This window comes from Harmonia axyridis, chromosome 1 (genome assembly GCF_914767665.1).
Source record: "Harmonia axyridis chromosome 1, icHarAxyr1.1, whole genome shotgun sequence".
Lineage (NCBI taxonomy): Eukaryota > Metazoa > Arthropoda > Insecta > Coleoptera > Coccinellidae > Harmonia > Harmonia axyridis.
In genome coordinates, this window is record NC_059501.1 from 73,996,436 (window position 1) to 74,024,380 (window position 27,945).

Genomic DNA, 27,945 nt, shown 5'->3' on the forward strand with positions numbered 1-27,945 from the left:
TTCATGCCTAATTTCGAGAAAATAATAACAACTTCTTCTCTCTAAAATAACCGACAACTATGACGTAACAAATCATATCATATATTATAGCTGGTGCTCATGGATCCACACAGGCGCGGATCCAGGCCCCACTTTTGGGGGGGGGGGAACTTTAAGATACTCAAAAGCCAAAAGATACTGGAATTTTGGAGAATGAGAAATTGAGTAGCTCCCAATGAAAACACCATTGGCAAAAATATTTGAGAACTGCATTCATAGAAAAATAGTAATTATTTGAGCCTTAGTATGTCAAATTCTAGGAGGGCCGGCAAAATTTAAGAGGTGCCCGGGCCATTTGGGGGGGGGAAAGTTTCCCCAGTACCCCCTCCCCTGGATCCGCGCCTGGATCCACAGCGATGACATAACTGATTGTTTTCATATTATTAAATTTGGTTTTGTATCCTTCTGGTTTTATTATTTCAACAATAAAACGGTTTTTTCAAAATGCAAAGGGAAACAAATAAAAAAACATAAAAACTACATATATTGAAAAAATACAAATCGATGAATAAATAATTGAAATAAATGTGGAAATTCAGGAGAGTATCTTGTATTTTATTGTCGGATAAGTCTTCAATCTTAGAAGTTCCAATTCTGTTTGTAAGAGCAGTATGTTCTGATGATTCTCTTGTATTTTCCTTATCATTCTGCTTCTTTTTGCCAACGATTGCAACCTAAAAAACATCATTCACATAAATTTCTTCAATATATACAAAAAAAATTATTCATATCAAAACAAAATATATTTAGATAAAACTAGAAACCTATTCAATGCCCTAAAATGTTGATAAGTAATAAAGCGAAATGAGTAATTGGAATCATAGGCTGAAATGGTTTACGAAATTTAATTTTCGAATGTTTTCCAGAAATTATTAGGTGCACAACTTTGCTTCCGCCGTTTTGCAATAGATGACTGTAGCGGTAAGTGGTGATCGAAATAAATAGATCCTTTATATACGTCATACAATAAGCTATTCGTGAACATAACGCCGTCGAAATATTAGTCGATTTGTGTCTGCATCATAAAGTTATTCTCGATTAAACATGTCAGCTTACGAGCCAAATTCTCGTCATTTGCGGGAGGTTTTAATTTTCTGCTTCAATATGAAGAAATCTGCGGCTGAGATTCATCGAATGTTAACAAATTCCAAAAACGTGCCGAGAGTAGTTTCAACGCTTCAAAAACGGTAATTTTAACGTAGAAGACCAGCGTGAAAGAGAGAATGTTTTCGAAGATGCAGAATTGGAGGCATTACTTGAACAAGACTCGTGTCAAACGCAACAAGAATTGGCAGGATCATTGGGAGTGACGCAACAATCCATTTCAAAATGCCTGAAAGTCATGGAAATGATTCAAAAACAAGGAGTTTGGGTGCCGGCGTTTGTTTGCTAGTGAACACCTGCTTGCAAGGCAAAGACAGAAGGGATTTCTGCATCGCAATGTGACTTTGGACGAATAATGGGTTCATAACGATATTCCCAAGCTCAGAAAATAATGGGGTTATCCCGACCATGCTTCTACGTCGACGGCCAAACCGAATAATCACGGTCCCAAGGTCATGCTCAGTATTTGGTGGGACCAGCTCGGCGTATTGTATTATGAGTTGGTAAAACCGACTGAAACAATCACAGGCGATCGATATCAAACGCAATTAATGCGTTTGAGCCGAGCATTGGAAGACAAACGGCCCCAATACAACGAGAGACATGATAAAGTGATTTTACAGCATGACAATGCTCGACCACGTGTTGCGAAAGTGGTCACTACATATTGGAAACGTTGAAATGGGAAGTCCTACCCCACTCGCCATATTCTCCAGACGTTGCTCCCATCGTCCCTCGGACTTGTTTCAATCAATGGCTCACAGCCTGGCTGACAAGAACCTCCGGTCTTATGAAGAAGTAAAAAATTGGATCAATTCGTGGATCGTTTCAAAAGATGACCAGTTTGCCCAACGCGGAATTCGCACGCTTCCCTAAAGGTTGGAGAAAGTAGTGGCCAGTGGTGGACAATTCTTTGAATCATAAATGTATAACCCGTTTTTTACAATAAATCCTGGAATTTCGGAAAAAACGGCGGAGGTAGAGTTGTACGCCTTATATTTAAAATTTCAAACAAAGGTACCTATTGTAAATTTTACCTAATCTTCTATTAATTCCTTTCGATCGAAATATACTCCAAATTCAAAGAATATTCTATAAAAATCAAATTGTGAAATGAAAAAAAAAAATTAATCTCTTTTGGATTTGAATTTTTTGGTCGCGAGTTCGGTAGGACAACGCCTATGCTCTGGACGAGAAATCTGTAGGATTCGAAGCATTCCCAGATACTGGAGTTCATAAGAACTCCTGAACTGCAAGGCGAACTATAGAAGATGCCGTGATTTATGATTTTCTACTCACCTCTCTTCTATTTGCTTCTTGTCCTCCACATCCAGTTCCCAATCTTTGTCCAACTTGCATTCGCAGACGTCCACGTTGATGTCGCTTATTTGCAAGTCCAACTTCTTGCTATCTTCTTTCAGAATGTTGATCTGCTTCTTCAGTTTCACCACTCCCATCTTCTTCTCCTTCAGTATTATTTCGTAGGAATTCTTCAACAGTTCCAGTCCCACTTCGAATGGTAGGGCCTTCTCTTTGCCTTTGAGGTAAACTTGCATCTCCTTTGTCACCTGAAAAAAAAATTCAAGTCGCACAATAACGCAAATTGAATAATATCAATTCTTTTGTTATTTTGGGTAGAGCATCCACCAAAATAAAAAGTTTTATAAATACTTGAATAAATTATTGAATTATAAATTTGAATATTTATGTTTGAAATAAATAATCATCTAACTATATGAAATGTAAAATTTGAATAATAAAATAAACTAATTTCATTAAATCAGAAACTCATTCAGGCACATCAAGATGTCTTAATATTTTCTATATATAATTTTCATTTGGAAACATATCTTTTCTGTGAAATTTGCTAGTGACAGAATTGGTGAACGATGTGGAAGAACTATCACAGTACTATAAGGAGTTGTGGTGGCTCTGTGAAATGTGGTACACTGTCAATCTATATTACGGTTTAAAAGTCAGATAATATAATAATTAGAGAAACAGTAATGCTCAATAGTGGTGAATACATAATACATTCAACTTACAGTTTAACATCTCAGTATAAAAGTATTGATATTTGCATTACTGCAATCTTGATTTTAATCTTGTTGAATTGAAATTGACGTTGTCGAATCACCGTATCATTATATTATAAGCGCATTCACCATTTTTGTTGATGAAAATATATATATATGTTCATGATAATTATGTCAATTTGAATACTGCCAATAATTTTTTTTCGATCTCATATATTTATATACCATCTTGTTAAGAGTAGACTGACTGTGTGAATATTTGCAAATTAGTGTTTTGCCTTCACTTGAGCTCAAGCGACGTGTTACTGGTTTTGTTGAGACATTTTCAATTTCCGCTGTTAGATTAGATTTAATAAAGGAGGTTCTGTTTCACTGCCACCTAATGGTCTGTTGTGGCCCTATCAGAGCTATTCTCTCCAAAACGTGATCTACAGCTCGCCTTCCAGTTCCAGAGTTCTAATGAACTCCAAATATCTGGGATGGGTTCAAGGAGGCCAATTCCTCACTTCTATAAGTTTCGTGTCCAAGGCAGGTTTTGCGTTGGCTAGCGATGGAATTCACCAGATGATCCGGAGTTTCTTCCTCCTCCCCACAGAATCTGCACTCGTCATTTTCTGTTAGACTCATTCTCATGAGGTGACAATGCCCTGTGAGGAATCCAGTGAGGAGGTGTAGCATATTTTTACTAAGATCCATATACTTCTTGGATCTCGTAGAGTCAAAGTTTCGAAGAAACTTTTTGGAGTTATCCAAACCAGGAAGATTCCGCCAGAGTACTATTCTTTCGGTTTCTCCCTTCTCTTGAAGCTCTTTCTTGTAGGTACATTTGTTTACGCCACAGAAAGGTTCCGGGCCGATGAAAGGATTTTGTGCTCCTTTTCTGGCAAGTGTGTTGGCCTTTTTTCCCCCTCTAATGTTGGCCTCTTTTTCCCCTCTAATTATTATTATTATTTTTGCATATTTCATTGAGTTTTCTTCGGCACTCCAATACCATCTTAGAATCATTGCTTTGATTGCAGCCTGCTTATCAGAATGTATCGCTATATCACATTTCTGATAGTTTCTTGCCAAGTTGATTTCAACACATCTTTCTGTTGCAAGTATCTCTGCCTGAAAGACGCTTAGACAATGTCTTTCGCAGTTACCGATAGCTGTAACATTATATAATTTTACTGTCAATAATATTGCCTGTTGGTACTAACGTATTGCTCCGGTGTGCGACTGCACTTATCTTAATGAACGTGCATTTTGTAATTTACTAGCAATTCTTTTGGTGAATTCAAAAACTTGTTACCTGATTTATTTTATGAGACCTTGAGTCTTCGAGAAAACTTCTTTCTTATTATCCGTTGATATGATTCTTAGGAATTCGACCTCAAAGATAATTCAAAATCCATTTGAAGGATTTCGCTAATGAGCTGGAAGTAGACCTCAATGTAACCCTAAAGATTTCTCTTCTTTTCAAAGTCATTTCCGGATTAGATTTCTGAATTTGATTGGGAATCTTTCATCAATGCTTGCTGTTTTAATTAAACTGTTTTCTGTAGTTACGGACACTTGAGCGAAAGCATATTGCTCTGTATTTCAGAACAAGAGCGCAAAAATAATTCTGCATTTTTTCTTACCTTCAAGTGATTGATATCGTTCAACTCCTCTTGAAGATCTTCTATGTGCATTCTCAGTTTCCTGTGAGTCCATTCCATCTTCATGATCTCCCTATGGAAAGTCATGGTGTGACGCATTGAGTTAAGTTTGATCCTTCCGTTTTCCTGTAAAAAACTCTAAAGTTTAAAGCCATTTATATATTGGGGTTGCTCATCCCAATACTCATTATTCAATTAGCGGTATGTTATTTCATCTGAAAATCTCATTAGAAAGAAAATCGGTCTCCTATAACTCAAATAAGGTTCTTCAAAAGAAAAGACTCATCCACAGGGAAATATCTGCTTTGGCTGTTTTATGTGAGCTACCCTATCAAAACTATTACAAAACAAAAATATTAATGATGTTTTTATCGATCAAACAAGCTCCCGTGTAATAAAGGGTGTTTTTTTAGAGCTGTAGAACTTTAAATTGCAATAAAACAACGATGTATTATTCGATTGACATGAATTTTATTTATCCGCAAGATAATCTTGTGGCATTACATTTCAAATATGATTTCTGGCATATGACCGCCACGGCTGGCTCGGATGTAGTCCAATCTGGACGTCCAATTTTCGATGACTTTTTCCAACATTTGTGGCCGTATATCGGCAATAACACGGCGAATGTTGTCTTCCAAATGGTCAAGGGTTTGTGGCTTATCCGCATAGACCAATGACTCTACATAGCCCCATAGAAGTGGTCTAGCGGTGCTAAATCACAAGATCTTGGAGGCCAATTCACAGGTCCAAAACGTGAAATTAGGCGGTCACCAAACGTGTCTTTCAATAAATCGATTGTGGCACGAGCTGTGTGACATGTTGGGCCGTTTTGTTGGAACCACAGCTCCTGGACATCATGGTTGTTCAATTCAGGAATGAAAAAGTTAGTAATCATGGCTCTATACCGATCACCATCGATTGTAACGTTCTGGCCATCATCGTTTTTGAAGAAGTACGGACCAATGATTCCACCAGCCCATAAAGCGCACCAAACAGTCAGTTTTTCTGGATGTAACGGTGTTTCGACATACACTTGAAGATTAGCTTTACTCCAAATGCGGCAGTTTTGTTTGTTGACGTAGCCATTCAACCAGAAGTGCGCTTCATCGCTAAACAAAATAAAATGGACGTAGTGCGCGATACGTATTCCGCACAGAACCATTATTTTCGAAATAATTGCACTCTTTGCAAGCGTTGTACAGGCGTGAGTCTATTCATGATGAATTGCCAAACCAAACTGAAAAAAAATCACTTGACAGCTGTTGAATTGGTTGCTATCTCGAACAGCAATGCCAACTTAAAGTTATATACCTCGAAAAAAAACATCCGATATATCCATATAATTCGAAAAATACTGTTAAATTTTTGGAGGTGGATAGAGTGGTTGGTCTAAGCTTCGAGGAAACCGCTTACATTTCAAAAGGACCCTGAATTTGAATTTTTCTTGCGTCAATATCAATACCTACAAGAATCAGAGCGTTAATGTCCTCCACTTCTTTACGTGATATCAGAATGGCATCTTGAAAGTCGCTGATATTTCCGTGCATAGGAACCTCGACGTACCCCTGCTTTAGAACAATCTGCATCTGCACGTTTCTCATTCGTTGTAGACGATCTGTTCGCACCTGCGCCAAATCTGCCATAGATCTAACGTTGACGTCTTTCTTCTGATACAGCCTCTTCTGGAGTATTGCTACGGTTGCTTCCGCTTCTGCCAGAGACACGGTAGCGCTTTTAAGCTGAAATCGGTTTAATAAACAGTCAGAATAAACATTATACAGGATGCTACATGCTTCAGAAGACAATTGGGATAACCTAAATCAGTGTAGGAAATTGTCCTATGCCTATTTGTGTAAGAGATACAAGGTGTTTTATACATTATATCGAAAACTTTCAACCGGTGTACTCATGATATCAAAGGTTCCCATGAAAATTTCAAGGATTAAAACCAGGACATGACCAATACTCAGTTCTAGTTGACCCTCAGTAGCGCAGGTGCATAGGCCAAGACTGATAAAAATATATACTTTTATGTTTATATAGTTTTATGTAGATGTAACATCAAAAATATAAAAGAAGTGAATATGTTATGAGCAGGGTATTTCACGTAAGTAAAATACCACCAGGTCTTTCAGATTGTCAACATCCGTCCCACTATAAACAACTTTACCAGAAATCTTCCACCAATACCAGCTATTAGGATGTTGAATATTTCAGGGTTTTGGAAGACCTCCAACTTTCGATCTCAAAGAATACAGTGATGTTGTCACGCCAACTTAGAGCGTAAAGGAAAATAATAACCATTAGTGAAAGAATGGAAGGAATATAGAAGTAGAGAAGTGTTATAGTATATCCAAAGTCACTTGAACTAGTCCATAAATACGCTTGGCCATAGATGTTCCTTTGAAGTGGATACCGCGATCCGTTAAATAACGGGGTTTATTTGAAAGTATTGTTAGTCAGTAAATTCACTGGCCCCGAAGGAATTTTTGGAAACTTGGACAACCCTTGTATGATCGAAATATTCAGCTTCCTCCAAGTGACTTTTGATATACTATACCACTAGCAATCTTCTGGAAATGAAAATAAACATTCCGCCTAGATCCACCAAATACATTGAGAAGAACTATTAGATATTTCTAGTTCTTTTCCAGCAATGGCCATCTTTTCGAAATTATTTATTCCTGCTAAAGCTATCTCGACACTTATGGCATATGCATCTTCTTCTGACTGCATTATACGAATATCCTTAGCTTCCATTTCAGTCATCGAGAGAATGATTATTCTGATTAAGTTCATCTTGTTGGAGTTATTTGAAAGGAATTAAGCTCGTAAAATTGTGTGGATGGAAGTACCACGAATAATTTGTTGGATTCAATACGAAGAGCTCATGATTTTTGACTGACCTTGATCTCGTGCTCTATCCTTAATCTCCTATGCTTGCAAATCACTGCATATGCCTCTTCATCTACAGTCGGTGGCACTCCGACGTAGTTGTCCAGATGATCAAGAGCGTTGAGGTATTCGATGCACTCATCTAAGAGGGTTGGTGGTCTTACTTTAGTTATGACTGCTCTGGCCAAGGCTTGGAGCGTTGTATGTGAATTTAGGTTTTTATAATTCACCTTTGGTCGTCGCCTGAAATGAAGATGGGTTTGAACGTGTTTTCTAGTATCCAATTTTGAAAAGCCTCTACTACGAGAGCCAATAAATGAGATAAAATAAATTCGTATTATTTGCTAATCAAAATAATAGCAGAGATCAATTCCTTATAAAGTCATTATCCAAGAGAATTAAGAAACTGTGAGCTTTCAGCCCTTCTATTTGTTACAACACACTGCGGTAGGCATCTATTTCTAAGGAGTATATTGTTACTTGAATCTAGAATGCTGTAGACTGATAATGGTGGTGATTTACTCTCCATTTGGTGGTGTTTAGGTTTATTACCTCGATTTTTTGTTGATTCAGTTAGAATGCAATTAAGGGTTAGGTTTAAGGTTAGATAATATGAATGATTGGTGCTCTCTCAGCTCAGTTAGCTTGCTTTTATATTTTGGTTTTTATATTCATTCTCGGGTTCTTTATTCTTCGAGAGAATTAATGTCTTCTAACATAACATATCTATACCTCAATTAAAGCAATTTCAGTCATTCTGGTTATGATATGACTATAGTCGCAATGTAACCTACAAATACACTCCGAAAGCAGATCAATTTTATTCTTTGCACTACTTAAAAGTGTCCTCAGCTTTTGCGTTGGTTTACAAGTTGCTACTATGCCTTTCAAGAAGTTCTTAGTCACCAGAAGTACGAAGAATAAGCAAGCTTTTCTTTTTGGTTATTATTTTTACAGCTCTGTCTGCGACCAATCTACTGCTGAAGATGTCTACCACAATTGCAGGTGAATATAAGGCCAACTCTGTTGAACAATCTAACCAGAAATCTTACAGCATTATAAAGTTGTCATTAGTAAATAACAATTTACTTAAGAAAACCCATATATAGAACACACAAGAGGTGAAGCACTTTTCAGAGGTAAGTGCCGTATTCAAAACTCACACATTGACACTGGACATCGATTCTCCTACGACTGTGTAAGAACTCTCAGAAGCTAGTAGCTTGTACAAATTATGTGATGAACATATATGGATATATTAAAGAAAGAATTTCCTGAAATTAATGAAAACTTGAACTTAAAAAAACTCACTTCAATAGTTTAACAGACGCTTCTTGAATGACTTGGTTAAACTCGGCCATATCCTTTTTTAGATTCTTGTCCAAAAATTTCTCTCTGTTCTGGACAGCATCTATCTGGTTGCGACAATCCATGACAGAATCTTGAAGCGAATTGATGAGGTGCTCCACACTGTGGATCAGTTCTTCGTTTCCAACCATTGTTTTTCTAGAAAAATATACAATTTTATGACCATTTAAAAGAAGATACTTCCTATATTCGGGAAAATTTCCCTATCTGAATGCAGAACATCACTCATAATCATTCATCATAACCATTTATCATAATTCTTTATCAAAATTATTAATTATAATTACTATTTATAATTATTAATGGAAATCCTTAATGTACTCGTATGTAATCTAAATATCAATTCAAATTAAATTTTTTTAAAATCTCAACTATACCTTTCGGTGTTTGGGGAAATCATTAATCATAATCATTTATCCTAAGAATCAACCATAATCATTGATCATGAATCATAATAATTAATCATAATCAATAATCATAATCATCAATCATAATCATTGATCATAATCATTGATCACAATCATAATCATAATCATTGATCATAATCATTATTCATTATCATTGATCATAATCATTATTCATGATTAACTGAATATTTGCGTTGGACACACGTAATGACTGAAAAATAAAATTGCAGACAAAATTAGAATGAAGAGCCTGCAAATGATTCCCTCAATTTTCTTGTTTCTCAAGACTGGACGTACTTCAGTTCAAGCTCCTTGTCTGCGTATGCCAGCAGGTCCAGCAGCTTCATTCTTTCCTTGCAAAGGATGAGCACCTCTTGTATTATAGCCTCGTCCACCTTTATCCTCAAATGCAGAAGGTCGTTGACCCTGCTGTCGAACTTTTTAACCGATTCCCTGATTTGAGATACGATCCTCGTGTACTCCTGGTCCAAGATGTTTTTGTAACGTTCACGCTCGCTGTTCAGAAACTTGACTTTTTCCTCGTAGTCCTTCACGGCCCTTAAGTCGTCTTCGTTGAATTCTTCGGGTTCTTTTTCTAACTGAAAGAGGAAGAAATGTGTTCAGAATGTTCAGATCCATCTCCTATTGTTGTTTAATGCCTTGTCGAACTAGTTTGAGTTAGCCATGAAATACACAAAATGCAGGGCCGTCGCTAGCCAAACTGCCGCCCTAGGCAGAGACTCATTTTGCCGCCCTAGACAGAGACCCATTTTGTCGCCCTAACAGAAGCTAACTCTGCAGAATGCTAAAAATTAATATTGGATAATCGAGGTCCAGTTTCTACGGTTCTATTTTTCATGGATTGAAATTTTAATTCAATAGATGATTTAGGATAAGAGGAATGTAATAAACAATAAACGTGCTCAACTGAATTCTAATGAATAAATGATAAAATATATGAATTCAGGTTCAAGTTTCAGATCCTTCGTTTTTTTTTCTTTGATATGATGAATATTTATTCACGATGCAAAGATGTTTAAAATTAGTAAATTTGATAAAAAAAAATCATCAGTGAAATTCGTTCAAATAAAAAAAAATTATTCAATTCGTTCTTCCAGTAAATGCAGATAATGGCGCCCTCCATTATTTGCCGCTGCTCCTCTAGAGTGGTCCCTACAGTTTCAGGTTCCTAGCTCAGTTTCGATTTAAGAAAAAGCTTTAAAATTTTTGTTTGTTTAAGATTATCGAGTAAAACAATCGGATGATGCGCCCAACACTAGTTACTTTGATAAAAAAATGAAGAATATTATAAAATAATGGAATGTCGTATTAAATAATAAAACTTCTTATATTTCTTGAGAAGTATCAGTTGGAATTTAAGAAATGAAATCGTTTGCTTATATTTTGCATTCCATTCTGTGGAATCAACATTCTGATTAGGGAATTGAAAAGAAAATAATCCAGAACCCCAAGTGGCCATAAAATTCGGCAACGTAAAGAGAACGCTGACAAGCCTGATGAGTGCATGTGTTTTTTTAGCGTCTATAACTCTTAAACAGCACTATGAGGAGATCACGCCACTTCTGGATATTTATCAGTATAATGTATAATGCGGACCTTTTATGGTTTTTGATGTTATTTAAATTTGTCGGTATTCATTCCTGTTGTTGCTGACTGAATTAAATCTCATTTGGTACTTTGAATTTCTACACATGTGATTTTTGTTGATCAAGCTTAAAATGCCGCCCTTGAATTTTTCCGCCCTAGGCGACCGCCTACCCTGCCTACCCCCTAGCGACGGCCCTGTCAAAATGAATTTACATAGATTCATTGATAGGTTATTCCAAATGTTGAAAATCTTAAAGAAACCTTTATCATTGAATACTTTCATATTAAATCTCATCAAAATCGAACGAGTAGAACGCAAGATATCTAGGTCCCAGAAATTTAATGTTTGTATATAAACAATGTGTATCTAAGGCTTAAACATAACACGAAGAGTCAACCCAACCTAACCTAACCCGAATTGCATTCGGTCACAGTTCCCGGAGGGCTAGCAGAGCCGAAACGACCCCGGTTCAGTAATAATAATAACCCCAATTGCAGCTTGAACAATATCCTACATACCTACCATACATTTGGGCAAAGGAACATCCTTTTTCAGTTCATCCTCCCACCTAACCTCCAACACTCCATTCATCATAGCCATCAGGGCTCTCTCCTTGAAGTCGTCAGCCAACAGCAAGAGTCGTATTCTTTCTGCTTCAGCTGCTTTTGCATCCAGGATGGCTTGCTCACTCGGAGATATGTAAGGGGATATTGGAACCTACGTCCGAAAAAAAATTATAGCATAGGTCGATCTCAATTAAACTATTATAGACTTATGGTGACTCTTTGCTAGCCCGAGAGATAGCGCGTGTTCTGCTCATCTTATCATTCAAAGTCATCATGCTAGGCTACGAATATGAAGGTTTATATGGCAGAGAACGCAGTGTTTCCGGGATGAAACACCACAATCACTATTGTTATTATCATTATAGAAGTCAAACAAGGTTTAGGCAATAGATTAGGGTCCCAATATGCATCGGAGGAGTGATGAATCATCACCTGAGAGTCCTGGATGGTGACCATCATGTCGATATTCTCATATGCTGTCCACAATGGGTCCGCAATCTTGATGAAGATCTGATCCGTCGAAAAATAGTTGATCTCGTCGACTATGTAACGCAACCTCTGATTTTTCTCTTTGATTTGTAACATTTCTCTAGTCTTCGTCTGCATTAAGTTCTCGAATTCCTTATTGAAGTATTCCCTCAGACGTACGATGTCACTCTGGAAATAAAACAGTTTATTAGGCCCATTGCTGTTAACAGTTGAGATCATTGTTATTTTCTAAGGATACAAATGAAGAAAATATCGAGTAGGTATCTTAAGAAGAATTCTAAATACAATTTGAATGTATTTCTTCTACTGCTTCCCCTTAAATAAATTGTTTGTTAAAGTACCTACCGATATCATGATAGCTTAGGACTTCATACATGGTCAACAAAGTATCATAAAAATTTCGCAATAAGAATTAATTTTTCATTTCTTACGTAAGTGATTGCCGATTGTAACTGAAGTTGATAGAACGTCTGCGTTTCCAATTGATCATATTTGTAGGGTGAAATTTCGATGAAGTTGTGAGCGGTAGATCCAGCCATGGCTATGATCGTTTCTTTATCTATAACAATGGATTCTGACTCTTCCTCCAAATCCTCAATCTGCTTTTTTTTGACCACTGGCACTTGGGGAGGTTGACTCAACAAATTATTTCGATCACTAGAATAAACAAGAAAGTTTGGTATATGAAAATGTGTCAAACACAACATTATATCGCTAATTCTTGATTGCTGGTGTGTATCTACGTTCAAATCGAATTTGAATAGTTGACCTACTATATTATTTTTCTACATTCATGCAAAAAGCAAAACTTTATTGAACTATATTTAGTGGAAAAAGAAGTTCTTTATTGCACTAGTGCAATAAAGTTTTTATTGCACTTATCTGTCATTCTACTACGAAATATTCATATTGAAAATTGCACCAATTGTTCATTCACTTTCAACATTGAGGGTAAAAATAAAGTTTGAGTTAAATTGTTCGTAAAGTATTAGTTCCTGTTTCAATGCAAATCGATATTAATAATAAAGTATTCAAGTTGCGTTTTTCATTTTCCTACACCTAGTGCCGCACCTCAATAAATCATTTTTTGCTTTTTGCATGAACGTAGAAAAAATGTTGTATGCAACTCGTGCAAAAATTGTTTATTGCACTCGACGTGTTGTCCAACTCGGCCTAACGGCCTCGTCGGACAATTTCACGTCGAGTGCAATAAACATTCACTTTTTGCACTTGTTGCATAAATTACTATTACCTACACTTCATCAGCGAATCTTCTTAGTGACGAAGTTTTGAGAAAAATAAGGTCCAAAAAGGACATTATTATGATCTTGATGCCAAGTTGGAATAAAGACTGGAAAATAGAAGGGACTACCCAAACTTTCGAAAGAAATATCTATAATATCTGGGCAAGACATCAAGAACTCCCCATAGTTAGGCTCTTATTTAAGAGTCGTTTAGGCAGAAATACAATCGAAAGATGCGTCGAAATGAATGATAGTCAAGCTGCTATTTAAGATGCATCTTATTGCTATTAAAGGATTCAGCTGACCTGTCATCGATTTGAAGTTGACATTGGATAATTTATGGATAATTTGAGAATAATGAGGTCTTTTAAATTTGGGTTCCTGGTAACTGGGAATCAACTCAGAATACGAGGAGAACAACACACTTGCCAGAAAACGAGCAAGAATGCCTTTTACTGGCCCGAAACCTTTCTGTTGTATAGAAAAATGAACTTATGTCAAGAGAAGGAGGATTCTTTCAGGGATTGATCACTTCGTAAAGTTCCTTTGGAACATTAATATTGTTCCCAGGGGTATTTGGATATCAGAGTAAGAACATACTACACACCTTACTGGCTTCCTTATAGGGACTGCAGCCTTAGGAAGCCCCTCATGAGAAAAGGGTTCAAATGAAACTGGAGATTGCACATTCTATGGTGAGGAAGAAGTAACAGCTAATCATTTGGTTACAGAATACCTAGCCATTGCAAACAAACATCAAAAATTTATTTTAGGAGTGAGGATGCAAACTTCCTGAAGCCATGCCAGGGCGAGCTGTAGGCAGTAGTGGTAGAGGTGGTAGAGGTCGCAATGTAAGGTAACCCCTCAATAGTAATCTATGCTATATTGCCCTTATACCTATGTGGTGAGTCATACGAAAAATGTTTTGACATAAATATATTCTTTTCTACTCACGCCTCAACCATGGGTTTCCATGGTGCAAACTGGTCGTTCTCGTTCACGAACCTCTCCAGTTTGAGCTGCTCCAACACCCAATTGAGCTCTTCCATCTTTCTACCGTCTGGTGGCAGCAACGAGTAGCTCTCCACGTTGATCGCTGTGCTCAACCCCACGATCTTCCTCTTCTGCACCGCCATCGTGTTGTAGAACAGCTTCTTTATTCTGTCGCACACGCTGTATATCGCTGCTACGTACTTCTTGATGTACTGCTCGGTATCTTTGCATTCTACCCTGTTCTTCTCTTTGATCTCGTCAAAATACTTGGTGTCCAGGTTGAACTCCACCAGGTCCAGCCTCTCGTTCTCTGGTCCTTCTAGGTTTTGGTTGAGCAGAGCCTTTAGGGCCACTTTGATCTCGTTGAACTCGGCGTAGATAGATGCCTTCTCCTCCTCGTGTATCTTTCTTTCCCGGTCAATCCTCCTCATCTTGTCCACTTCTAGCCAGGTGTAGTCCCTCATTGTGGCTGCAACATAGCGTAAAATATTTCCAAAACCTACCTTTCAGTATGTGCTTATTGTAGTTCTTCAAATATCGACCATGACATTTTTGAGAGCTCGTTGCTCAAACATAATGGCCGTTCGAAATGTTGTTCTCTAGATAATTCCGATTGAAATGAAAATTTCCATTTAGCTGATCAAATACTCACGTCCTGGATCAAAACCTATGGTTTTCCTCTGGAACAAGATGGAGTATCTGTTGGAATTCAGCAATTTGATGAGATTTTCTTGCATTTCATAATCAGGCTCATTGTCAACAAGATTCGTACATGCAACAATATTGTCGTTTCCCAAACTCACAATGTATTTTCCCAAGGGATCTATATAAGCCTTCTTAACTCCACCCTTTCTCCTGAAAATGATCGCTTACAGTTTTACACTCTATAATCAGAATTACATTCGGTCAAAAGAGTACCAGGGATTGATTACATATTTGAAAAGTTGGATAATCATCTGTTAATTGTTTTGATGTGACTGTTCATCTTAAAATGGTTCTGCGATTTCGACAATGGACGGATTTATCGAACGAAAAGAGCGAATATGACTGAGATATGGTGAAACGTGTAAGAATTGAATTTAGCAAAGGTGAATGTAAACTATAAGTGGATGTTTGACAGCAATAATCGCACAAATCAAATGTATCATTTGAAACGATTGCTTAGGAATGAAGCATGTTGCCACTCGTCCATTACCGAAAATGCTGAAATCATTTAACAATTCAGTTTATTAGTCTGAAATGTTTGAAATGAATTTTTTGAAATTGTTTATTACATATTTTACAAATATGCCTCTGGGAATTGGAAGATTACTTGTCTTCCAGTCAACTTCTTATAGATGGAGGAGAAAGTATCAACTTTGTGTTCTATGTTGGTTTGTTTATTCTTATCTAAATGAACTTTAATAAGCTGAGAACCATCCATTTTCAGGAGTTGAGGTATTAAATAAGTAAAAATTGTCTTCGAGAGTCTTCGAGAACTTTTATCTGGTTCTCGAGAACATATACCGAGAATCGAATACTAATTCTCGAGACGAGCCACGAGCCACATTACTATAATTAATTCAGTTATGTTATTTCATTTATCAGTTCCCATTACTTTCTTGTTATAGCAGTAGTGTCTTACCTGTGATGAGGTAAGGCATGTCCTATAACCCGATCCATGTCAGCAGTTCTTGCAATGATGAAGCCGTCGTATGACCAGGTCACAGCGTGATATTTGTCAATATAAAAGCCATTGCGCCACACTTGGTGTCCTGTTTCGAAAGTATTGAGTACTCGTATCATGTTGTCCTGTAATTCAACATTGAATTACAAAATAGTTCTTGACGAAAAGTGCTTACGATGTGTTGATGAGAAATGATGAAAGATGAATTTATAATTTCCATCAAAAACCCTATGCACTAGTCTTTACGATCTTTAGGGATGTGAGCTGTATTTCTGTCCCATTGAAATTTCTGGTTGAAGCCTATTTTATTATGATTATTTCACTGAATCTGGGTCGTTACGGCTCTGTTAGCCTGCCGGGAATTGTGACCAAGTTGATCTTTTTTTTCTCAACCCTACCTATCCATACAAACCCAGAGGGGGGGTTAACGATGCTGTTAACGAAACCGAGAATCTTTAGGAGCCATGGCTATTACTTCGTGAATATCCAGAACTGACTTTTCCATGTGAGTAGTTCTTAGGTCAGTCAGCTCCGGACATTTGCACACTCTGTGTTCGGATATTTCTACCTCCTTTCCACAGAGTCTGCAGATCCCATCTGCTGACTTACCCATGCGGTACAGAAGATATTTGCACCGATGGCTCAACCAAGTTACAAGCATATTATACTTGAATTTTTTTATACATCATTATTCATTATGACCTTACGTCTTTCAGATATCAGTCTGAAATCCATGGAAAGATGCTTACAAGAATCTGTGCTATCCGTTCATTTACAAATTTATCTGAATCATTTCCGAATGCTTCATACATGGTGTTCCAGAGTAGGTTTAACAGACTGATGGTATACAAAGTACTAATGAAAATAGGGACAAATTTCCTAAAAACATGATTCTGAGTCTTTTTACTTCCGAAACAGAGAGTGTTACAGCTGGAAAAAATAACTCAGACGTGAAGATAGTTTGATGAGACTCAAAGCAGCCACACTGCTCCCAGAAAGTTGACCTTTGATACATATTGAATGTTTCAAAAACATTCTCAGTGGGTGGATAGAAAGGTTATTGGATATTAACGATGTCCGCACTGTCATTGTCGGAAATTTTTGACGGAATTGAAATTTTTCAGAATATTCTCTATAATCGGTACTGGTTTGTGAATTGGTTTTATGTTATTCCTTTTGAAACGGTTAGCCAATTGACTAGTTTAGTAATGTTGATAATACTACATTTGACACGATAGAATTAAAATATAGAGCAAAACTGATAAATCAGTGAAAAAATTTTGAAAATCCATCAATAAATGACTGAGAAATAGATTATTCAAATTTACGTATTTTAGCGCGGAACGTCTTTGGTCTGTGACGTCACGGCACTTGCCTGTGATCGCTACACCATAAATTACGTTTAAATACTTAGCCGCGCCAAGGCTCTCGCGCCATTTGTAGTTGTACAGTGTAGTTTTAACTCGAGTTTTGTTTTTATGTCACCATAATGGAAGAAGGCTTCGTGAAAGGACAAAGTGACAATTTGCCTAAAATAGATATATTCGCAGTGATGGAGTTTTTTTCTTCAAATCCATTTTATGTCAGTGCTGAAATAAAAGGAGTTAAACTTTTCAAGTAAGTATCTACTTTTGAGTTTGCTTCATCATGGTTCAATTTATAACGATGATTTATTTAAAAAACGTTTCATAAACAGTTTGTAGTTGAGTACTGGTTGTTGAAGTCTATCAATGGCAAAACATATTTATGTGAGGAGTAAAAAGTAAAAAGAGAAAAAAGTAATTTATATGTATGTATATAGTAAGTTATTTCAGCCATCGTGTAACGAACAAAACACGACACGAACGGCACAAGTGATTGTACTCCAATGAATTCGTAAGCACTCTGCGAATACCAGTCGTCTAGTGTGTGACGTCATGCCACTTACACGTACTATGAAATTATTCTTCCAAGCGCAACTTCAAAGTCCCATGACTTTTTCATTTCTAGAGATATTTCAATGATTCTTCTACATTTCTGTTTCATTTTACTTAAATTTTTGAAATTAATCCTTAACGAAAAAAAGGAAAACTAGTCCATTATGTTGAATAATCTAGCCAAAAACTTTCGATATAATGTAAAGAAATTAGCCTCACCCCTCGTCTAGTCTCCACCTCCTCTATGTCCTTGGAATCGAACGGCATCACGTAGAACACCCGATCCCTGTTGATCTTGGCCGTGCTCAAGATCCTCGAGTAGGTCCTATCGGTATCAGCGAACCGATACTCCTTCACGTTGACCTGGTGGTTGTCCATAATGCAGTACCGTATCACCTTGTTGCCCTTGATGAACTCGTTCGAGGTGACCGGCACTACGAACAGCCTGTAGCAGTTGGTCGACGGCACCAGCATGTAGTCGGCCACCTGGCAGTTGGTGGACACCGTCGCCTTCACCTGGATGTGACCGCCGGGTATGCCTTCCAGGACGAAGAACTCCCCGACGGCCACGTCAGCGGCCACCAGCACTCGCCCGAACTCGCTGAAGTAGACGTTCGATATCTGGTTGGTGGTCAGGTTGAAGTGGGCCATGGTTACCGGTTTGGAGGGGTCGTAGATGGAGAGGAGCTCGAGGATGCCGTTGATGTAGCCGATGCCGATGTAGGGGAACTCAGGGTTACCTGCGATGGTGAGGGCTGTTCCCATCAGGTCGTATCTGCTAACCTGGAAGACAATTGGGTGGCAATTATAAAAAGAACTCTGAGTTTATAGGTCTTTCCGTTTAAAAGGTTTAGATAGCGATGATTGCAGTGACAATGAAAGCCAAATGGGACCAAATGGTAATGATGATAATTCACCCATATATTCTACCAAGTACTTCGAAACAAAAGACAACCACAAAAGACATTCAGTGGATATTATTATATTATTATTTGGACCGGGGTCGTTGTGGATCGGTAAGCCTTCCGGGAACTGCGACCATGTAGATCTTTCGTTCTCTACCCTACCCATTCACGGAAATTCAAGGAGGTCGTCAATGACGTTAATAAAACTGACAACCTCCTTTGGGGCCTCGGCCGTTTCCTCATGCGTATCCAGGACCGGCTTCCCCATATGAATGATTCTTAGGGCAGCCAGCTCTGGACACTTGCACATTATGTGTTCAGCTGTTTCTGCTTCTGATCCACAGAGCCTGCAAATCTCATCTGCTGACTCTCCCATAAGGTAAGATGCCACTGGAATCTGTCGTAAACAATACTCACGACACCGTGATTTCTAGATCACGTTGTGAAACTTGAACGTTCCTTTATGATATCAGTGAAATTAAAGCGTGACGTGATCACTGTTTAGGTATCGGGGCAAGAAACCCTAACCGAATCCGATACCTAAACAGTGATCACGTCACGCTTTAATTTCACTGATATCATAAAAGAGCTAAGCACGGACCGTGCTTGTTATTATTATTTGTATGAGTCACCCAAACCTTAGTTCTTTTGTCTTTCTGTTAATTCTTTAGAGGTAACAGATTTGTGGAATATGGACATGAATAATTTTGGACATCGAAAAATAAATAATACCTACACATACAATAATTCACATGTGAGTATATATTGATAATATTAAGTGGCTGATACTGCATCGAATGAAATAAGAGTAAAACAGAAAAAGTAACAATCAGAAATGTACAAAAATATCGTAAAACCAGTTATTGAATAATTAAATATCTTAAATATATTTGATATTTTCTATTAATTTCTGAGATAATCAAAGAATTGTGAAATCACTAAATGAAAAGGTATGATTTTAAGGACATCGAATAATAAATAATAAGCCATATGCATATATTCAGACGTTTATTTATTTATTTAATAATAATGATGAGTAATCAACCTCCAAACTAAATACACTCATTTTATAATTGTATATATCAAAATAGTTAAGGGGCTAATACTGTAACAAAAAAATAAGAGAAAAATTCAAAATCTTACAACAAAAAACTCAGAAATGGGTAGTTAAAACAATCCCTAAATAATCGAATTTCCTAACTTTATTTGACAAATTTTTCGAGAGAAAAATACAATTGTTTCTATTCATTCTCCACCAACGACATATTACAATTAAGGAAGAGAATCATTTGAGTTTTTTTATTAGTTAGTCTGCTTTGACGTTCTGTTAATATTTGTCCGGCTTTCGAAAACAATTGTTCGCACGGAACTGATGTTGCTAGAGTGATCCATCAGTAAGTGCCGACAAAGGTTCCGAAGCAATAAAAACAGCAGGCTGGCTTCGTAATTTATGATTGCAACGGACGTTGATATGCCCTGAAAATATCTGTGAAATGTTCAAACAGTGATCCCGTCACGCTCTGTATTCGTTTTTCGGAACCGTGACTACCTGTGACAGTCTGATATCAGTGATTAAATCACAGCTCGTGAAATATCGCTCATCTCTTATACTCACCACGTTTCCGGTGGCAATTTCGACCACACTAACCATATTCCCTTGGGACAAGAGGCATATATACTGCCCGACCGGATAGACCATGCAGATGTTGTGAAACTCTGTCTCGTTGGTCTTGATGAAATCGTACTTCTTATTCTCCGGGTCTATCTTCACCAGATATGCTCTATCCGTTAATCCCAAAAGGACGTCGCTTCTGTTAGACTTCAGTCTGGTGATTGCTTCTGGGGGATTGAGGCTGTTGTAAAGGTTCCAGGTGTTTACGCTCCTTTTGTAGAACTAAGGATAAATAGGGATTATATTATGAATTAGATTTGATAGGGACTTGAATGAAAGTGCAAGATAGAAAAGTTCAATGAACTTGATTTTCTGTGGCAAATAATTATTATATTCATTGAGTTATGAATTAGACATGTTTACTAAAATGTACGTAGGTTTAAAGAAATATCAGGATTTTTCTTACCCTAATTACATTATTAGGACCCGCTATGGCAAAATCTCCTTTCCACATCGTAAAAGAGGGCATGAGTGGTCCTGATTTGTTGTGAGTTATTACTTTTTCTAGGAGATACTCAGAATTTACCTGAAATGAAAAATATTCACATCTACATCAGTCCTATGAAAATTTTTCAAGTTTTCAGGTCAACGTACAAACGAAGAGTTGCATTATTGTAATTCTTCATATATTTATTTACATCTCATTCGCAAATGCCTCATCAAGTTCAAGAGAAGAGATTCAATAAAAGAGATCAAACAAACATCTTACAATTTCTTGAATCAAATATTCAACGGAATTATTTGGGAATCATGGTTTCAGTACGATGGTATCTTTGCATGAAATTCGATTATTTTTCCTCTACTATCTGCAGAACTTAACATGTAATAACTTTGTATGAGGTTACCTACAGTGAGATTCTTAAACCTTTTCCAAGATATAAAAGCCTAACAGCAACCAACATATAAGATTAAATTACAGGACCTCGCAAAAACTTCGAGCTGACCATCTATTATGCCCCCTCTAGTATTAAGACAGCAAAGTTTCAATAACCTTACTAACTTCCAAGGTACTACATCCATCAATTGTTTCGGTTTAGAGAACCATGCTGCTGCCTTTTCGTATGGACAGCTTCATAATCGCAGAAGAAGAGCTTCTTGAGAGAAGCGACTGGTATTGTTTAGATCCTTTCACATGTTGCGCAGATGATAATTCTCAAGACAATGTCCCGTCCTATCAATTTCCACAGATCTAGTTTACTGGGTGAAAGGATTTTTTGATCCAGCTCGTCGATTGGTACAGGAATATCTTGACATGCATTTGTCAACTAATCATTGGCCATCCCATTTCTTAATGGCCATCCAGAGATGACTAGGTGGAAAACCAAAGAAAAGCTCTGGTCCAGGTTGCCGACCTCAAAGTGACCAGGCACTTAAAGTGGATATGTTGAACTGGTTGTCGTCTGAGAGTGCGTTGAGTGATATTTTCCAGTCCTATGCGAGTTTTGACAGAACTCAAAGCAAGCAACGGATACGCATTGAAGTTGTCGGCACCATTACTTCATAGAATTGTGCCGAACTTGAGAAACTACAGCAGAGAAGTGAGAATAAAAACATCGTTTGAAAAATGAATAGAACTATCGAGTTAATATCGTAGTTTTACCTTCAAGAATAATGTTCCGTTTCTTCTCAATTCACTTACAAAATAATAGATTCTGTATTATAATTTTCCTCTTACCAGATATGCGGATCCATCGTTGTCCAAAACGTAAAGCATTCCTTCCAGGGTCCAGTAAGTCAGCACCAAGGGAGCTGGTTTTTCTTGAGGTATCTTGACCTTGTGATGGGTCATTATGCATTTTTTACCGCACATAAGAATGTCCCATATGTGTAGCTTCGTTGTCTTCATCCCCAGCTGTGAAACTCTCACCGGATTGACGGTATTACATCTGAAAATATCTGAGCTTTTCAATTAAAACCAAAAACTCATCGATCAAGCTACTAATTTAAAGAAAGTGATAAACTTCTAGTACAAATATGATGAAATTCTGAAAAAACACTAACTCTACCTAATTTCAATCAAATCAGTTCGAGATTTAAAAGGAATATTTGAGAAATAACGAAACGGAACAACTTCACACAAATGTTCATAGGAACTTTCTCTAAAACGACCTAGCGAATCACCTTGTGAAGTTACGTACTGTAGTTAGAAAACACCCTGTGTTGACTGAAAAAATAGCTTATAGCCTGAAAGAAGCTGTAACAATTCTCACCTTATCAACTGTTTTTGTCGGTGTATGTGGCTTCTGCTACTGCCTAATTTTTCACCTCTTCTCCAGTTCCACACTGTCATGTTGAAATAGGGCAGACTTCCCAGAGAAACCAAAACTGAAGTCTCCGAGAACCCCATTGCGATATAACCCTCCTTTGAACCCCCTAGAAAGCAAATTTAGAAAAAAAGTTTCAATATTGAAAAAACGAATAAACATCATATATGTAAAGGGTGTTTTTTTAGGGCTATAGAACTTTAAATTGCAATGAAACAACGATGGTTATTCGATTGACATGAATTTTATTTATCCGCAAGATAATCTTGTGGCATTACATTTTAAATATGATTTCTGGCATATGACCGCCACGGCTAGCTCGGATGTAGTCCAATATGGACGTCCAATTTTCGATGACTTTTTCCAACATTTGTGGCCGTATATCAGCAATAACACGGCGAATGTTGTCTTCCAAATGGTCAAGGGTTTGTGGCTTATCCGCATAGACCAATGACTTTACATAGCCCCACAGAAAGTAGTCTAGCGGTGTTAAATCACAAGATCTTGGAGGCCAATTCACAGGTCCAAAACGTAAAATTAGACGGTAACCAAACGTGTCTTTCAATAAATCGATTGTGGCACGAGCTGTGTGACATGTTGCGCCGTCTTGTTGTAACCACAGCTCCTTGACATCATGGTTGTTCAATTCAGGAATGAAAAAGTTAGTAATCATGGCTCTATACAGATCACCATTGACTGTAACGTTCTGGCCATCATCGTTTTTGAAGAAGTACGGACCAATGATTCCACCAAACAGTAAGTTTTTCTGGATGTAACGGTGTTTCGACATACACTTGAGGATTAGCTTCACTCCAAATGCGGCAGTTTTGTTTGTTGACGTAGCCATTCAACTAGAAGTGCGCTTCATCGCTAAACAAAATTCGCTTATGAAAATCGGGAACAACGGCAATCACATTTTGGGCCCATTCGACGAATCTACGCCTTACTTAATGATCGTTCGGCTTCAATTCTTGCACGAGTTGGATTTTGTTAGCACGCAAACCAAGATCCTTCCGCAAAATCTTCCATAAAGTGGATGGACACAGACCCAATTCCTGTGCTCGATGGCGGATAGACTCATTCGGGTTCTATGCTACGCTCTACACAGGGCCCCCGCAACCGCGCGTGCAACGCGTGCACCGCACGCGGGCGCCACTCTAAAGGGGCGCCAAAACCACTTATAGATCGAATGAAGAACCGAAAGAACTGAGGTTTTTGAAAAAGATTCTTTCAAATTTTTAAACAATTTTTTTTTCCAACTTCTTTCTTGCAATTTATGCAAGTTTCCGAACGTCCAAATCGGTATGAAATAGCCTTTAGCTAGAGGAATTACTGAAACTCACTTTCTTCACCATCTGTAGGAAAAATACTACAAGTTACGGAGAATTTCTGAAACTACCAAAATCTGCCTGCGCTATAACAGCGAGAGGCGGGTAATCCAAATAATGTATATTTTATTTCGCCAAGTTTAAGAGTCAAGAATTCAAATACTTTAATACCTAATTAAACATTGAAAAAATTTGTATTTCGTGTATAATTGTGTTTTGTTTAACCGTTTTTTGTTGTGATCGAATTAAATTTTATGAAATGGTAAGTACCTTTCCAAGGTTTTTCTGAAATACTTTTTGAATATGATAATGGGAACTTTCTTAAAACTGTCTGAGATGATTTCGTCTTTTGATCCTGTGATGAGAGAGCACATTAGTCGAGTGCAAAACTCACAAACAAATGACCCATTATTTAGGCTACCAGATACAAAAAGAAATCAAATTTAGATATTAAAATCAGGGAGGTCAAGAGTCTGATAATGAGGCAAATATGCGCGAATATAATAATAATAATAATAAAACAAACATATTGGTTTACAAAAACGCATACTCGATGCTAATCCTAGGGCATTTTTTGCGCCATGTGCTGCACACAGCTTAAATTCAACTGAAAATGATGCTGCTAAGGTTTCAAATGAAACATTGGACTTTTTTAATATGGTACAAGAACTTTATATATTTTTCTCTTCATCCACAAAAAGATTGGAATGTTTTAAAAAAGCATGATCCTCAGTTACATCTAAAACCCCTAAGTGATACTAAATGGTCAAGTAGAATTGATGTTAAAGTTTCATTTTATTCAAATATGTGATAGCCTTTTAGAAATAGCAGAAAATGATACTTTCAACATGGAAACTAGACATAAAGCAAGTTCTCTTTTATTAAATATTCAATCTTTTGAATTGATTTGATATTCAATCTTTCAAATTTATTTGTAGATAGTATAATAATTTGGTATGATGCTTCATTCCAGATTAATATTTCAAGCAAAATGATGCAAAGTGTAGCAATTGACATTAGAGTGTGCCAAAACTATTTGAAGAAGTTGATAATTTCAAAAATTATATAGATGATAATGTTTTCGAGGAAAAACTTGCTGCAGCTGGAAAACTAGTGGCTGCTCGTGAGAAAGAGCAATGTTTATGCGTTTATGAATAATTTATAGAAGAATAAATCTTGAGTTTTGAAACATCTATAGTTTCATAACAAAATCAGAACATAATGCGCTTTTAGGCGAATGCTAAAATGAAATAATGAAAAATTTAAAAAAGTATTATGTAACAACTGACAGCATAAGGTTCTTAAGGCAATGATAGTTGCTGATAGATTTTTAACCATTCTACACTAAATTCTCAACAAAACCTAAAAAAAAATTTGCTGATTACCCAGCAGCGCTTTTCTCCACCTCCCCCCTTTAAGGGGCGCCAAAATATGTTCGGCACGCGGGCGTTGATGACCCTTGCGGGGGCCCTGGCTCTACAGCAGCAATAGCTTCTTCTGTACGCACCGTACGGCGTCTCTGGGGATGCGAGTTATCAATAAGAGTAAACGTGGTGCGAAAACGTTCCATGGTTAATCGAATCAATTGCTCTGATGGACGATTTTGTCGACGACAAAATGGACGTAGTGCGCGATACGTATTCCGCACAGAACCATTATTTTTGAAATGAAATTTCACTATTTGCAAGCGTTGTTCAGGCGTGAGTCTATTCATGATGAATTGCCAAACCAAACTGAGAATAAATCACTTGACAGCTGTTAAATCGGTCGCCATCTTGAACAGTAATGCCAACTTAAAGTTATATACCCCGAAAAAAACACCCTATATATATACGGTGTTTCATAAACATTGCGAAAAAATTTTGGATATTGTTCCCCGAGTTATTTGGGGTAGGAAAGGTCTCATTTAAGTTGATTAACAGAATGAAGATTATTATAATCATATGCGGAAATGCTTCGTTTCCAAGATACAGGGCGTTGAGTGTATTCCAAATAAATAACAAATTCCCGATATTTTCAGAACGGCTTGAGATATTTGTACGAGATTTGGTAAATTGAAAATTTGCTAAATTTGGAAAATGTTGAAAACTGAAGAATTTATGAATGTCTTTTGAATTTTCATATTCAACACTCTGTACCTCTGCAACGAACGACATTTGGGAGAAGAGATATTAGGAAAGTTCTATTTATTTTTCAAGGGGAATTTTCAGTTTCACTCAGTATAATAGCACGCCACTAACCTTTACTTACCTTCTAAGATTGATATGATCTCAAACTTGGGATAGCTCATCACGAATATGCTAGGGTTTCCACAATTTTCGGCAAAACAGAAGAAATTCAGTGTTCTATGTCCTACATAATATCTTATGCCATCACCACAACGTGCGTTGTTAGCTTTGTAAAAGGAATTTTCTTGGGTAACCATATTGATGAAGTACAGATGGCAGCCAGCTCCATAGAAAACCACTTCTTTTCCAAGAAACTGCATGGTTGAAAGTCTCCCCATAAGACACCATCTGAAAATATTTTTTGAGTTGAAGGAAGCAACAAAAATGGAAATATTTTCATTTGGTTTACATATTATGTAACATTATTGAGTTTTGTGAACAGATTTTCCAATACAAGCAGTTTTTCCCTAAAAAAAAGAGGAAATATTAAAAACTTACTCTGTCGGATTTGAACTTCCATCGTCCATTCTGAATAACCATATATTTGTGTTCAATAAATGCCAAGATTGTCAATCTGGGTTGCTAGGTCTACAATACTTTATATCGATCAAATAAGAAAGGAATTATGATACGATGCTATGACTGTATTCATAGATTTCAGAATGTACACATTTTTTCTGATTTTTAGGTATAAGTGAATTTTCGAATGTTGCGTAAGAATTCCAAATCTCTCCAAATTTCGAACGGAGTGAATGAAAAATACTTGCGTATACTGTGATTCCGAGCTATATCGAAGGTAAACATATAATAATCATGATCACTTTTAGATTGAAAGAAGGCAAATACAATAACTTTGGTTCGTGTCTGCCTTGCCATATTTCTGTCGGTCTGTGTGTTCAACCATCTCTCTAACAGCTTCATCTGATGTTGATGAAAATTGGTTTCAATTCAGATAGGATAGGATTTTATGCTCTTGTTCATCTATTAAAAATAACTATTCAAGAAAAACAGACTAATGGTGGTTTTCATAAAACATTTATCGTGGTGATTTGCTCGATGAAATCATTTCTGGGTTCAATTTCAGTTCATTTTTGGCACTTTCATAGATTTAAAACTCCAATCAATGAGTTTATCGGTAAATCAAAGTTTTATGAAACCCATTGAAAATCTAGGTAACAAAGAAAATGATTTAATTCTTCATCCTCTTGTAGGCTTGTACCTACCAATACTGCCATTTAAATTTGAAACATTTCCTATCAGAACTATAGAAAATTCAAGAAGAGTAATGGAAAAAAAAATTCCAAATTTTCCTAACAACAAATCCGATCGGAATAAGATTTTGCCTGTTAACTAAGCATAACAATGTTGAGCTCCATCTCCATGGAAATTTCGTGTCATCAAAACCATGGAAAATTCAAACACATAATATTGAAAAGAATCTAAAATTTCATTGATAGCAGATCTCACTGAGTTGGGATTTTGTAAGTGAATAAATAGTTATTTATGTACCAAGGAAGAAGATGTTCTTGCACAAATCCTATTTCCGATTTGCAAATCCTATGGCATCTAGCCCGAGGGTCGGTAAATAACTAGAGAGTATCAGCATCTCTTAATACATTTGGTATATACA

General features: G+C 37.0%; 1 protein-coding gene across 1 annotated transcript; it reads right to left on the reverse strand.

Annotated features, from left to right (window-relative positions):
* Positions 1–505: 505 nt before the first annotated feature.
* Positions 506–26,900, reverse strand: LOC123671266 (cilia- and flagella-associated protein 43). Its single transcript, XM_045605014.1, has 20 exons — positions 26,814–26,900; positions 26,398–26,663; positions 22,766–22,928; positions 22,231–22,441; positions 20,962–21,081; positions 20,499–20,777; positions 18,198–18,761; positions 16,021–16,187; positions 15,049–15,251; positions 14,358–14,865; positions 12,591–12,816; positions 12,103–12,327; positions 11,627–11,821; positions 9,793–10,094; positions 9,032–9,226; positions 7,732–7,963; positions 6,292–6,564; positions 4,805–4,948; positions 2,443–2,711; positions 506–713 (listed from the first exon to the last, which is right to left on the reverse strand). Exons 1-20 carry the CDS (start codon positions 26,840–26,842, stop codon positions 575–577), a joined length of 4,710 nt encoding a protein of 1,569 aa, XP_045460970.1. The 5' UTR covers positions 26,843–26,900; the 3' UTR covers positions 506–574.
* Positions 26,901–27,945: the final 1,045 nt, after the last annotated feature.